This window comes from Monopterus albus, unplaced genomic scaffold (assembly GCF_001952655.1).
Source record: "Monopterus albus unplaced genomic scaffold, M_albus_1.0 scaffold99.1, whole genome shotgun sequence".
Lineage (NCBI taxonomy): Eukaryota > Metazoa > Chordata > Actinopteri > Synbranchiformes > Synbranchidae > Monopterus > Monopterus albus.
The window spans coordinates 2933022-2948544 of record NW_018127979.1 but is presented as its reverse complement, the minus strand read 5'-3'; the positions used below and the strand labels follow the sequence as shown (position 1 = coordinate 2948544).

Here is a 15523-nt window from a genome sequence, read left to right as displayed (position 1 = left end):
CCTAGAGTCCCACTTTGACATATTCAAATGGTTTGTATTGTCATAACCACAGCCTAAAACCTAAAGCTATCTTCAAAAACAAAGAAAATCTGGATCACTGGTGTGCTGCTAAGTGGCCTGTCAAAGCCCAGTTTGATGATTTGTTAAGTATGTGACTGGAGAGTAGACCTCTTATTTAAATGGTAAATGAACACCATTTACTTGTTATAGTGTAAAAAAATGGGTGTAACCCTATCTATCTGTCTTATTTTATTGTGATGTCATAGTACTGGTGGAGAATAGCACTTGTCCTCACATTACATTTAAGTCCCTGAAAGCTGATTTGCAGTTAGGCAAATCTGGGCATGCCTGGATCTTTCAAGTGTCCCACTGGGTCTCCATTTAGCATCCTTACTTATGAGGAGAGGGAACAAAAATTTAACATGTGCTGCATTATGTTTGTGGCTGAAGTTTACGCTTTAAGTTTCAAAGCTGGGATGCACTTGGCTGAACAGCTATAGTATATGCGTGCAGTCATACGTTTGCATGCTTGAGTCTATGTGATTGGCAGGCAGTTCCAGATGGCTGGAATGAACTGTATCGCCTGCAGTGTGTTCTCTGCTCCACATGCTAGATGCCAGTGGTGAGGCGCTGGTTGAGTTGTTGCTGCTGCTAAGTCACATTTCCACACAAAGAGCAATAGTACAGCAACTACTCATGCACATTTGCTCACACAGATAGAGATGCAGTGGTGGATACATTATTAATATCCATCTTTGTGTGGGTAAGGCGCGGGGTTAAAATGACTGATTTTAGAACAAACACACCCAGACACAAACACAGTCAGTGGAGCGGTGTCTGCATGCCCAGCACTACTGTTGAATGTAGGTCACAGAATAAGGCAGATGTGGGGAAAGGAAAGAATGTGAGCAGTGGAAGTAAAGGAGGAAGCCTTTCATTATGTTATCATGTTGGAAGAGCAGCCGGATTAGGGCTAATATAGGGAGGGTTTAACCCATGAATTTTAAGCTTTTGTCCAGGTAAAGTGAATTAAAAAACAATAAATCACCCATCTATTAATTAAAAGAGAGATGCTATATATAACCGGCCTTGTCCTCCTCTCCTCTGTGTTTTGTTTTGCTGACTGGCCCAGAAACTATGCTACAAAATGGATGGTAGAAATGAACAGACAAAATTGGATAAAACTGTTCTATTCGATAGTTTTCCTTCAACCTTGTTGGCTCTTTAAGTGCTCACTTATAAGGTCTTGGGTAGCCATTCAGTCAGGCTTTTATTAATAGCTGCACTTTGGGGTTTCAACGTGTGATGAAGTTGCAGTGGATCCTCTAGACAGCTCGGACGCTGGTGTTTTAATTACAAAAGGGTGAAGTCTGATATCCTACACAGCAATAACCTCATTGCCTTCTGAGGCTAAAGCAGAGTGGATCTGCAGCAGAGGGGGAGTCATTTAGTGAGGAAAACAGATGCAGTTGATTTAGTCTGTGCATATACTTTGAGCTCACTTTTCTCACTTCAGCTCAGGACAAGTGACTTCTGATGTCACTGCCCCAGTCTGACTTTGTTCTTGTCTGCAGTACATTTTTTTCTTGTCTGATCTGCAGGGACACTGTGAGAAAGTACAGCACAGTGTTTCACGGTGAGATATTATTTCTGGTATTGGCTAAGTTTGGAATGTTCATATTATAGCAGATTCAAAAATAGTCCAAGATCAATATTTGTATAAGTACCTTTGTATTAATGACAGTGTTGTAACTAAAAGTACATTAGTTAAAATAATCTTTCAGATGCAGGTAAAACTCTGAGGCACACAGACTTGACTTTCCCACAGTCAAACTTGTATAAACTAGTGTTTAATACGATGACTAATTTTCATCTGAGTTCTGTCTAGGTAGTGAGGCTAAATGCTACTTAGCTGCTTCACAAGTTTCCACTTTGTCGACTTGTTTTGAGATACCTTGAGTGTCATGACTGCCTGGAGGACATGTGGACAAGGATACAGGAGAGCATCCTTCACAGAAGTCCTTTATGGGTCAACTCTCCACTCTTCCTCTGCGCTTCAGATGAAGGATTGGAGGAAAGGACATCTCATGTCTCATACAGTATTTGCATCCACGTTTCCCTCGTTGTGTCTTAGAGATGAATCGAGGAAACGTTTTAAGAGACATGAGATGTTCTTTCCACCGATCCTTTATCTGAAGCATCCACTCCCTAACCGATTTCTGATAAAGGGGTTGTGTCGGCCCGTACAAGAATTCCACGACGGATGCGCTCTTGTCTTGTCGATCACGGCTCCTCCAACAGCCTCCTTGCTAAGAGTATTGGTATGAAGAACGACCATATAAAAGACTTAAAATGCTGCTTCTAAAAATGTGTTTCCTCTTATCTTACGTGGGTGGAACTAAGACAAGAAAAGACATTAAGTGAGAGAATTGTGGATGGAATTAAGCGAACTGGGATTTAGCCATGGTGTTACACTTGGGTGTGCACATGAAACGTGAAGGAAGTAGCTGTGTGATGAACAAAAGAGAGCTTGAGAGAGACATACAAGTCCTGCCTACTGTCTCTGCTTCTGCACCTGGCCAGTCAATGCGTAACACAGGCTTCGTGGTCAGATTTTTTTGTTTGTTTTTAGGAAATGTTAGCAGTTTTCTGATTTTGTGTGTGTTGGGGGATTGGGTTTTAGACTCTATTGGGCACACTATAAGCATTTCACTTTAGACCCTGGGCTAGAGTATAGTTTGGTTTTGGTGCAAACGCCCACCCATCATCTACTTGTATTTCAAATCCCAGACTGCTTCTAATTGTGTCTACCTCATCTAATACCTGACTGAGAAAGCTCTCTTCCTTTTCATGTGCAGACCGCATGCTGTATTTGCATTTACACCATGTTTTGTTCCTGGGAGACTTGGGCAGAGATTTCAGACAAGTTCACAAATAAATTCAGAAATCTAAAATGTCTCTCCTCACCACACAGTTCACACTACTGAGCGTCCACGGATGCTTAGCAGAACTTGTCTGGCTGACCTTTTTTTTTCCAGCCTCACAGGGATCTATTAGTTCATAGCTGCTAGCTGTTGCTTGAGTTGTAAGGGGAACCTTTAAAGGGAAACAAGTTTTTTTTTTTTTTGATGGAACAATGCCACTTTTGAGTATTCGAAATTTTATGAGGAACAAGCCCCGTGGTCAGTGTTTTTATTTTAGAGACTGTACACACTTACACCTATCACCTATCCTATCACCATGCAGTGTGCAGAATAGAGGAAGATGACATGTTCTGCAGAAGCACTCTGGGTTTTTTTTTGGTCTAAAACCCATCCAGTGCCTTCTTTGTAAGTCTTTTATTGTGTTTTGTCTTATGATGCCGGTGTTAAACACCAAAGATTCATCTTTATTAGCCTAATCAAACTCTATCTGCTTCCTGTGAATTGAAATGTATTATCTGCTCCTCTGAGTTAAGCCCTGCATTTATCTTGTATTTTCTGTAAAGTTCATGTGCCCTTTACTTACTCATATGCCAAAGCCAGAATGTTTACTTCCTACAGAAACCTCTGCTAGCTTATTTGGTACTGTTTTTCAATTTGGCTTTGACTAAAGCATTCATAACACCACTTCTTCACCCTGGGTCCTGAGCAGGGTGTACTTAAGTGGACTGAACACTTCTCAGTGAGATGCTGTGTGGCTGTATCCCCTCGAGGGCTGTTCAAGCACTTACCTAGAAGTCAAATGGTGGCTGCAGTTCAGTATAGTATATAGAGGAGGTGGATGACTTGGTACACACAACACAGGAAACCACAGGAGACCCTGGTTCAATTCTAGTGTGTTGCTTGAATTTTTCAAGAGTTTTTGTTCCTAAACACAACATTGTGGTTTTTCTCAAAGTCATTTTTGCCTAAACCTAACCAATAATTTTTTGTGCCTAATCATAGCAAAGTGTTTTGTGTGGCAAAACGTAACAAAAACAGACGGTGTCATAATTGTAGTGTCATATTTATGACCGTTTCCAAGACGATGGAGTTCCGGTGGTTTGCTGCTATTGTGTTTATGGCTGTTTCCATGACGATAAAGGTGTGTGAAGCTTGGTAGTGCGATGTACGTTGTCATTCATTTTCGTGGGATTGTTGCAACTCCTCCTGTGACTGTAGGAGCGCCATTTGTATGTCCTTGTGGGTCGTATGAGAGGGAAGGGACAAATCATCATATGGGTGGTGTCGGTTGGAGGATTTGTTGGTATTCACAGTGGACTGAGGTTTTGCTCTTTACGGATCTGTGCTCTACGTTCTATTAGGCTTCTTTATCAGTGCCTCCTCCTAACTCTCACCAAGTCATTGAGCCATTCTTCGCTGGTTCCCATGCGCCTCGTTTCCCGTTTTTTGTACTGCTTCTTTGTGTAGCCCTCACAAGACTAGCTCTGTCCTCCACCCCCGCCTCTCCATCTGTGCCACACATTTTTGTTGTTTCACTGCAGTTTTTGAAGCACACATCCTGATTGCTGCCAGGTGAAGCATGCTCAGAGTGCTCACACATGCATGCACGACATGCCTCGGGGCACACACACAGACACAGTGGGCTTCTATGGAGCAGTGGTGCATATAGATGGTGTTTGCTTGTTGACATTTCCATTGGACAGCTTTGTGTATTCCTGCTTGTTTTCTTTGTTGTTTGTGTGCTCGGCCTGCTGTTGTTTCCAAGTGTTAAATGATGTGGTAGATATGTAGTCACTGCTACACAAGGGGACTTCTGCCTGACATCAATCCCACCTGTCTATGGGCTTAAGACCTAAGGTGGAACATCCTGCAAATTTAGAGAAAGTATAATCGGGTTGTGTGTATTGGTGCAGATGTGTGTTTTCTTGCATCAGTTTCCATGCAGTATTTTCTTTCTCCCATACTGTCTCTGCTCCCTCTGGCCCAGTTACTCCGTGCTGTTTTCCTCCTGCTTGACTTGGGTCAGTGGATGAGCTTTGGCCTTCTGTGTGGCCCCAGGGCAGGAGGCCCGGATGTTGGGGGCGTATGGGGAGGGGGATACCAGGGGGGCGCCTGAGCTCACCCGGCAGCTACAGACACAGGAAGCTGTAATTAGCAGAAGAGGCTTGGGAGCTTTTTCCTCCTGCCTCACTCTACCACTCTCTTGAGAGAAGTGCTGCCACACTAATAGACAAAGATTCATAATTACGTGCGGTTGAGAGGATTGTAGTCCTCAGATGTGAGGCAATTTAATGCTTCATTTATTCACCTTCATTGCTGTGCATTTCACGCTGTAACACATAAGTAAACCACCGGAGTATTATCAAAACTGCAGCAAAAATAAATCAGGCTGAGAATGATGGCGGTTTTTGTTTTAAATAACTGTGGCACACCAGTTAAACAATACTGTCACATTGAACACACGAGTTGCTGAATCTAAGAAGTTGCCGTAATCACAGTGCATCTCAGTGAAGCAGGATAGTTATTTATTAATTTGGTGATCTTCAAATGATTTGTGTGATTTTTAGTTTTTTGTGTGTATCTGTTGAAAGCCCATTTGATGTGGAGCAGTCTTTAGTTCTTATTGTGTTGAATATTACATGAAGGAAACTGTAAATTTGATTCCAGTTACTAAAGGGGCCTAGTTTAGAAAAAACCCTCCTTTTATGTTATGAGTGGAAAGCAGCCAAAGTTTGCCCTGCAGGAGCTGTTTTCCTGTAGTGCATCTGTGTGAGCACGCATACAGCCTCATGCATGCTTGTGCACTCATGACTCTACTAATTTGTAGCACTCCTCTTCTCAGGGTACTGGCTCATTGTGGCAGACACATGGACATGAGAGAATAGAAGTTCAGGTGAGTGTTTCAAACCTTTGCTGCAGGAATCGCATCTTTTCTTCTTCTCTTGAGCAGTTTAATCCAGTTGTCTTTTTTTTTACAGGTCCAGCTGACCTCTGGCTAAGTCCTGACCGTGGGGCTTTGTTGTTGGTGGGCAGGCTAAACAGGCATTTATGAGAGTGAGAAGTAATGAAGTCCAGTATGAGGCAGTGGCGGAGGCTGGTGCTGGTGGGAATGTTAGCCTGGGTTCTCCTCTTCCTTGCCCTCCTCTCTTACTTCCTGGATGCTCGTGTGGATGAGTCCCTGACCTTGGCTGGCTCTCTAATCTTCCAGCACCCTGACACCCGTCGCTTGACCTCCATACAAGCCTCCCATCAGCAGCATGCCCAGACAGGCTCTCGATCTGAACCGGCTTTAATATTAACTACAACTTACCCAAGAGATGAGCCTGAGCCTTCTGCCAGGTCCATGACCCCAGAGTCTAGCCTTGAGGTGAGCCACAGTCCCAGCAGTGCTCCCTATGCCATTTATGGTAGCCAGGAAGTCACCCACCAGGACTTCCTGGATTCCCAGAGCCTGGCCACCTGGTCATCCTTTGGCGCAGAGAACGTGGGTTCTCATTCAGACCCTGCAGTCCAAAGTCGTGAGAGAACGTTTCAGGTCACAGAGTATCAGAACCAAGTGGGCGATGCACATAATCGTGGTGGGGAAGAAGAAGAAGATGAAGATGAACTAGGAAACAGAATGGGGAATGCAGCAGAGAGGAGGGCGGGTGGTGACTCCTCTAATCTGGATCAGGAATATTACTTCTCCAAGTCAGCGTCTGTGATACAGCGGCTGTGGCGGGGTCATGTGTCCGCCGACATGTTGAGTCCTCGGCTGCAGCGCGCCATGAAGAACTACATGTATGCCAACAAACACCATGTTTCCTATAAGAGGCGTCACAGGGCTGCCCTGAGTGCCAAGGAACTGCTGTGTCAAATGAAAGCCCAGGCCCGGCTGCGGACAGTGGACGGGTGGGAGCAGCCCTTCTCCTCACTTGGCTGGGCTCGTCTTGTGCCACCCCTTCCTCTGGAAGAGTTATACAGGCAGCAGGACGGGAGCAGCTTCAAGACCTGTGCGGTAGTCACCTCGGCTGGTGCCATCTTGCATTCAGGACTGGGCAAAGAGATTGGTGAGTAGAAGAATCGGAGTGTTTGTGTAGTCTCTGCAGAAACACAGTAGTCGACTAAGACTTTAAGAGCTTTTTGCTATTCACTGATGTCTTTCTTTACAGCAAGTACTGAAAACTATTTTGGCACTGCTTGTTTACTCAGATTTGTACCCTTGTTTGCTTATTGATTCAGTTCATCATTTTGCTAAGAGAAAAGTATTTTTACATTCTTCAAAGTAAGTTTTTGAAAAAAATATAAGTTTCATATCAGGGTTACTGACACTAGGATGCTAGAAGATCCAGTTTTACAGTCGACAGATGATATAATGTGGGCAAACAGACTGTAGCCAGAAATAAAATTTGACAGGTCAGGATCCCTTAAAATGCAGTCAGTGTGCAGACCTTGTCTTGAGCTAAACGATGAAAGACTCTTCTGTTGAGGTGGCAGTGTTCACTCGCATTATACTGTAAATTCTCAAAGTTCTTGACAATCTGCATGTTAAATTATGAGGTATCAGCTGTGTAAATTTGAGATGTAGCCCCCTGGGTAGTGCAAGTGGGAAAACTTAGTATCCAAAAAAGAAAGTGAGAAGGAATGTTCTCAGTGGTTTTCCTGGCAATCTGTCAGTTAGATCTTGATATTTCTTGGGTACAATTTTGGCCTGTTAATGGCACTAAAAGAAAACTCAACTAGTATTAAAAAGCATTTGGATTTAAGTTGCAGAGATGAATAAATTTAATGCAAGCCTGACAATTAGTCATTGAGACCTTTTTGTTTTGGGAAAAGCTGTTATGTTTTCATCACTAAATATAATGTCATTTTAAATTAAAGTGACCAATAGAGAAAGAATATTATATATTATCCTGTCTTTTTATTTAAGACATGCAGCTGTTAGAAACAACAGCCTTAATTTGCCTTCATGCAAATTCTGTACTTTCACTCTGTTTCAAATTCAAACTCTTTCTGTGGGTCAGGAGCCAGAATGTTTTCTCTTTACATAATATTTTACTACACGCTACATATTGTTTCACTTTAGTGTAGAAGAGCTGCACCTGAAAAGTACAGATATGAGGTTGCTAAGATTCGGCTCCAGTTAAATCAAACAAACCAATTAACAGGCTGCCATACATGTAACAAAACCATCGAAACAAATAGCTTGATCTCTTATGCTTTGAGAACATTGGCCCATTAGGATTTTGGATTATACACATCAACAAATATTAATTTGCTCCTACATTAATCTGTACTCCCTCGAGTTTTTTTGGGGAGGGGGGGCATTTGCTGATTGACTTGTTAGGCAGGGTGTAAGCAGGTTTGAATGTGCACCTAGTAGGCTATATGTCTTTGCATTTGCATGTGTATGTGCTCTTGGTTTCGAGACATTGGCAGCTACTTGGTTAGTGTAGAGAGTGTGAACCCATTAACAGATGGCTCACTAGAAAAAAGCAGAACCCCTCTGGTAACCAATCAGGCTTCTTCACATCACATGCATTTTCTCATGAATTCAGCTGAGGGTTAATAATGAGGGATTAAGCTTTTTTATAATTATAAATGTCTGCGTTCTGATAGGGTTAATAAGAAAGAAAAGCAGACCAAACAACATTTACAGAAAATGGGATGCTAACAAGTGATGCAAATCTGAATCTGCCCTTGACCCTGTAGTCACAGAGTTAACCTGTGGTGCTGTCTCAGTGAAAACATCAGCACTGCGGTCTTCCAGCATGTTGCCTCCAATCACTGCTAGTAAGTTTCCTTTACTGAGAGAGAAACCTGAGCCTTATAAGATCAGATTTATTTAAAAAGCTGTCTTTGTAAACAGACTTGCTGCAACCAAGTAACTGAGTACTCTCTATTTTAAGTAACAAATTAAAAAAAAGAGTGTTGGGCATGTGGTCTTGGCTTTAAACTCAGCAGGGCTTCTAAATCTCTGTGGATGTATTATCATCTCCCATGTTTGTTTTTAGTTTCTGTCCAATTATGTCACCCATATGTACTCACAGAGGATCTGGCATCATACTTTAATTTCCTGGTTTTGAAACAAGCAAGCAGTCTTTACTTATGAACATAGATACCTTGTAAAAACAACTTGCATGTAATCTGAAACTCAGGCTCCAGAGTTGGTATGAAAACCTAATAATAGAAAAAAGTAATAACATTGTTACTCATGACCATTTGTCATATATTTCTAGGTCAAACAGAAGCATTGTTTCTGTATGTCATCATCATGGTTATCAGTTCTTAACCAGGAGATTTGTCTTGATGGGAGACTAAGTGAATTGATGAAATGTAACAAAGCTAATTAATTATTGAGTAGACTCAGTAAATGGAGAAGCCTGACCATGCTACATCAATTCTTAGGCTTATTTTCAACAGGAAATCAAACCGCACTTATCTGCACTGCTGTACGTCCCCACAACTCGCATTATGCAGCTGTGAATGGCGGCAAATTATCTAAGACTGAATGTGAGAGTCGTAGGTCTTTTCTGTGTCACTTGCAGGTCAACTGACATTTAGATGACCAGGTTTCTCAGTGACTGCAGCACCGATTTCACAGTGGGAGAGCTTTGTAGCAGAGGTTGTGAGATGTTGTGTGGCTGCCATCATGTGGTTAGCAGAATGAGCAGCATCCCCAGTACAACATAACACATAGTCTTTATGTGGAGCTTGTAATGTTATTATTTCTGGGACTGTCTCAGAGGTTTTGACTCAACTTTACAGTTATATTTGAGATCATAGTTTGTGATACTGTTAAGGATCCCTCAGTGTGTTGGTGAAGCCTCTGACTCTTGTCTGTCTTTGTTCCTGTAGTTCTTCTGCAAAAGTTGGCTTTATGTTCTCAATATATAAATATAAAAGTAGCCCTATTGCCAGCTTACAGTATTTCAGAAAATACTATCAAAACCTTAAAAAAACAATGTAAAATTACTGTAAATAAGTTAAAAACTTAACAAAATGTAAAACCAGAACATGTGGAAAATGTTAACATTTCATGCTAAGATACCTTATAAAAAACAAAGATGTTTGAACCCAGTAAGTAACCAAAGTTTTGTAGATGACAAATGTGACTTAAAGAATCCTTTTCACTTAATTTACTGCCACATTTTTAAAAATGTGACAACCACTCTGTGACAGACATAAAGCTTTAAAATGGCTGCCAGCAGTACTGTATGTCAGCTGTAGAGCCGGTCCAACAGTCAGCGTATCTATTATATTTTTAAAACAAAGTGAGACTTGTTAGAAGTCCCAGTGTATCAAACCAGGCTGCATCTCAGTCACAGCGCTGCTGGTTACAAACTATACAATGTGCTCATAATGAACAGATTAAGTCAAACATAAACAAAGCGCATCAACAGAGCAGCTGTGGGCTCTTGTACATATACTGCACCTAATAAACTAGTAATGCAGAATATCTTGCCAGATGATATTGCCACTGGATGCTGCTAAACATATTTAAGAATGTCCATTAACACCATTGGACTGCTCCCATTAAACTTGTCTGTAAAATCATGTTTTAAATCCTTGACTTGAACCGTTCTATTCTTTAAAAGTGAACGTGTTAAATTGGTTGGATATTTAACTGGTGGAGGTTTGGGTAAATGATTTTTAGTTTGGGAAGGATTGATTTGAAATGATAACAAAATGTATTCGAAACTCCTTTACTTTCAGAACAATTACATGGGATGAATTAAGGCCACTTCTCAAGCTTGGGGTCATGTCATAATTTTAAATTGTGAAATGCTCAGAGATAACTGGTACATTTACTTTTTACTAATTATACATGGATGTATTTTTGGAACTTCTCTCTGATGTGAAGAACTTCACGTTTTTACACCTTTGTGGCTTTTCTGAAAAGAAAACGGAGCAGAGAAAATGTTTAACTTTTTGATTAAAGTGTTTGCCATGTTATTATTGAAAAGGACATCACAAGTGAAGCATCGCTTCATTTTAAGGGGTCACAGTCAGACACGATTTAAAATCACCATTATGTCCACCAAGCGAGATCTGAGCCAGGTCCGTCATTACGGGTAGACTTAATAGTGCAAGTTGTTCTGTTAAACTATTGTAATACTTATCCAGTAACACAAAATATTCTTTAACAAGAAAAATCAAAATTCTAAGTGAGTAAACAACACATTCATTTCTTGCAAGCATCTAACTTGTATAAAATATACAGATATATAAGGATCAAATGCATAAAAGGTCCAATTAGCCAAAGGTTTAAATACTGTATGTGCAAATAAGTGTAGGCTCCCAATTAGAGCTGCAAAACACATTTGTAAAGCAGGCTTGCCTCCAGACGCTCAATAGTAATCAAATATCAAGAAAACAAAAAACCAAAATGCCCTGAAAGGTTAAAAACAAAAAGTATTTAAAAAAATAAAATTAATAATAAAACATTATTGTGAAAATAAATGAAAAATAAAATAAAATTAAGTAATACTGTAAACACAAAGTAAATTAAATCAAAAATAAAAAGAAATTGATATTATAATAAGACAAATAACACAATATACACAAATTAAGTAAATACAAATTTGAAAATAAGATTATTAAAACATAAAAGGGCATTAGAAAAACTAATTTCCACAAAATGTTTATTATTTTGAAGGTGGAGTTTCTGCCTCAGACTGTTTGGCTTTATTATCAGAAACAGGTTCTTTAGAAAACTGTTTTGAAAATCCAGGAGTCTGGTAGCTCTGGGAACAGACATGATGTCGGCATTATATCTGAAGATGAGTGCAAACTCAGCCATATGAACGTGTGTGTGTGTGTGTGTGTGTGTGTGTGTGTGTGTGACAGAGGGTCATCCATTCTGGTGTCAGAAAGTGGGTCGCTGGAGCTGACGATCGATCAACAGACAGGCAGACGTTACACATTCGTGATTATTACTCCAACTATCCATCAAGCCGGAGGATTTCATGTTGGTGTGTGAACTGTAAAGGATGCCACTTGAATAAAACAAACCAAGTGTGGACTTAAGATACAGAGTTACTTTGTGAAACTAATGTTTTGCAAGTAAAGCTCCTTATGTTAGTGGTGGCTGATCAGTTACCCAACCCGACCACTAGAGGGCACTTTAGTTACACTAGGCCTGCCAGACATTAATGATCTGTGTGATCATAATGCACATCACTGCAGTCAGTGCGTTGTCATAGTGACTTTCAGAACACGTTGATGGTGCTGGGCCATTGATCTGTCTACAAAAAGGTACTGTGTATGTCTGAGCATGAGTTGGAAGCCAATAATTTGCAAACAGCCATGTGCATAAAGTTCAGTAAGTCACAGAGTCCCCCCAAAAAAACAAGAAGAGTACTGTAGCTGTAAAAGACAACCACTACACCTGACCTCGACAAGCTGTGGTAAATTCGAAACCTCTAATTTGCAAATATTTGAATTAGATGTTGACATGTTTGTCTGAGTTTGCATGTATTTGAAGAACTCAATGTCAAACCCCAGTATTCTAATGCCAGTTAAATAACTAGTCTGTAGAAAGGGTTTTGTGGAGAAACAAAAACCTCACCAAAGAAGTGAGGGGACATAATTTCGGTATTATACTGAAACTCAGCCATCTTTATTAGGAAATATTAAAAAATGCAATACCCATTCATAGCATTTATATGTTCCTGTCATAGTAACATGTATAAGTCAAGGTCATTCACTAGCTGCTTCAAGTGACGTGGCCTGTTTGCCTTTCAGACATGCATGATGCAGTTTTACGGTTCAACGCTGCACCTACAGAGGGATATGAGAGAGATGTGGGGAACAAAACCACTATCCGCATCATCAACTCTCAGGCAAGTCAGAGTCCAGTCTTATACCATGTATATTAATGAATCAGTGATGTATAGATGTGTGACTCAATGAAACACATACATTTCACAGCTTTAAGGTTTTGGTTCAGTTTCGCTGTTCTCAGGAGTGCCATTAAGGAAGAGCTAATGAACTCTGATAAACCAGCTACTCCCCGGCACCCAAATGCAGACGACAAAATCACGAACTATCTGCTAAACATAGTGGAGCAGCTAATAAATCGCATATTCCCATTAGGAGGTGAATACTGAGCTTACATACAGGAGGACAGAAATGCCACATGAATGATAATGTTGCTCAGTATCTGCTGAATGTGTAAATAGGAAACAGTTTTTTAACACATTAAAAGGTGATAATATATCAGTGTGGTGTTTACACCTTGTGTACAAAAAAAATCTTTTAATGCAAGTTGAAGTTTTAGAGCAAATAAAGCCATTAATGCAGATTCAAGCTACAAGCTGCAGCCAGTTATGTAGATTAGCTCAGCCAAAGGAAGCAGAAGGGAACAGCCAGCCTTGCTCTGTCCAAAGATAACAGCCTAAAATGTACCTACCAGCACCTATATCTTTAAGCAAACAAGATATGTTTTAAAAATAATCTATAGTTGAAAGAAAAAATGATGGCACTGTTTGCAATTTCCTGGTTTCCTCCATAAAATGGTCATGAAATGTCATCTGATCTTCACTAAAGTCACAAATATGAGCAAACACAATATTTCTAAGCTGATAAAACACAAGCAGTCATGATCATTCATGCCTTTATTGAAGATCAGATCACATTTCATAACAAATGTATGTAGAAAACCAGAAAATTGCAAACAAATACATTAATCAATTAAGTAATTACATTACTTTTTCTTGCAACTGTATACACTTAGTGGAGGTTTAGTGTTAGACAGTAACTTTCCGGAGTCTCCATTGATTGGATGGCACCATTATGGCTGCAGCAACTCCAGAAAGTTTGTTTCTGGCCAAGAAATGGTCCGGCATGAACTGTAACCTCATGTAAAGCCAGTTGTTGTTTTTAAAGTTCAGGTTTTGCAGGGATTAAACAAACAAGATCAAATGTCTTAATGAGATTTGGAGATGCTGGCCTATCTCATCATTATGCTGAGCTAAATAACCCGGGGAGTCTGGCCTTGATCCTGCAAGACATCATTTGGCTCAGTAGTCAGATTTGACTTTAATTTATGTATATCTCCCTCTGCAGATTTTGGCCAATCCTAATCATCATTTCAACACAAGCTCTATCTACAAGAATGTGACTCTGGTGGCCTGGGACCCTGCACCTTACACTGTAAACTTACAGAAGGTATGTTTTTGTTGTTGTTGTTGTTGTTGTTTATTTATTTATTTAACCTTTATTTTACCAGGATGTCGCATTGAGATCAAGATCTCTTTTTCAAGGGTGACCTGGCCAAGATGACATCCATACAACATATTAAAAAATATAAACCACACAACCAGTTTATTAGGCTGTCTGTGGCTCACTGCATTTTTGTCTGAGAAGTTTCAATAGAAGATGTTCTTATTGTGTCACTAAAGTCAGAGTATGTCTGTGTTTGTGTGTATGTATCCAAGACAGCACATGGGAATGGTTCACTAATTTGTCACTTTGTCATAGGGAACACACAACATCAGTGCAGTCCGTCCCTTGACGTTCCCCTCTCTCTTACATTTGGTCTCTGCTCCCTCAGTCTGATATCCACCTTGAAATGACTGATTCATGTGTGCTTATATTTCCAAAAGCATGTTCTTATTATGAACACAAGTGCATTCAGTACATTGTTATGTAGCTTTATTATGCTTCATGTTACTCACCAACAGACAAGCTAAAGCTGAAGAGAGTGTTGGGATATTTATAGAGCACATGTGCATCACTGACACCAGTCATCAGCCTGTGAAAATGCTGACTGGAGTTTGTTGTTGCTGGGGTGTAGTTTCCTGCAGCCTATTATGCCTTGTGGTCAGTCTGTCTGGTGGCCTTGCTGCTCTCACTTAATGTGATTTAATATGCTTCACTTTTTCACATCTTCTCTATCATCATTGTTTCTGTTTCATAGGCAAATGGTTAAAAGGTGGTATGGATCTTGGTTGTACATGAATTTAAATGTACAGCCAAGTGACAAATTAAAGGAAAACCCACCATAAAGTGTCTTAGTAAGGTGTTGAGTCATCATGTGCCACCAGAACAGCTTCAGTGCTCCTTGGCACTGATTTTACAAGTCTCTGAACTCTACTGGAGGGATGAACACCATTCATATTCCCTCATCTGGTGTATTGATGATGGTGGTGGAGATGCTGTCTAACACGTCGGTCCAAAGTCTCCCATAGGTGTTCAGCTGGGTTGAAGTCTGGTGACTGTGAAGGCCACAGCATATGATTTAAATAATTTTCATACTCGTCAAACCATTCAGTGACCCCTCATCCCCTATGGATGTATGCATTAAATGTGTTATATAGTGCATGTGCAGTAATTGCTTCTTCATTTAAAGACAGTCACAGTTATTCACTGCAGTTATTATTCCCCTCTCTCTTTCTTGCCAGTGGTATGAGAGTCCAGACTACAACCTGTTTGGTCCATATGTGGAGCACCGCAAGCTCCATCCTGGCCAGCCCTTCTACATCCTTCACCCCAGCTACATTTGGCAACTCTGGGATGTGATACAGGGTAACACTCAGGAGACCATCCAGCCCAATCCTCCCTCATCTGGCTTCATGGGTCAGTGCACACACATCTGCTCACTTGCATACGGGCTC

The 15523-nt window shown here is 40.6% G+C and overlaps 1 protein-coding gene across 1 annotated transcript in view; it reads left to right on the top strand.

Moving 5' to 3' along the window:
* st6gal2a (ST6 beta-galactosamide alpha-2,6-sialyltranferase 2a) overlaps window positions 1-15523 on the top strand; it is a 32265-nt gene that overhangs the window by 7406 nt on the left and 9336 nt on the right. Inside the window, exons 2-6 of the mRNA XM_020609350.1 lie at window positions 5767-5817; window positions 5903-6973; window positions 12651-12748; window positions 13974-14075; window positions 15311-15485. Of these exons, the coding sequence (XP_020465006.1) occupies window positions 5989-6973; window positions 12651-12748; window positions 13974-14075; window positions 15311-15485 (1360 nt within the window). The 5' untranslated portion in view covers window positions 5767-5817; window positions 5903-5988. The remainder of the gene's footprint in view (window positions 1-5766; window positions 5818-5902; window positions 6974-12650; window positions 12749-13973; window positions 14076-15310; window positions 15486-15523) is intronic.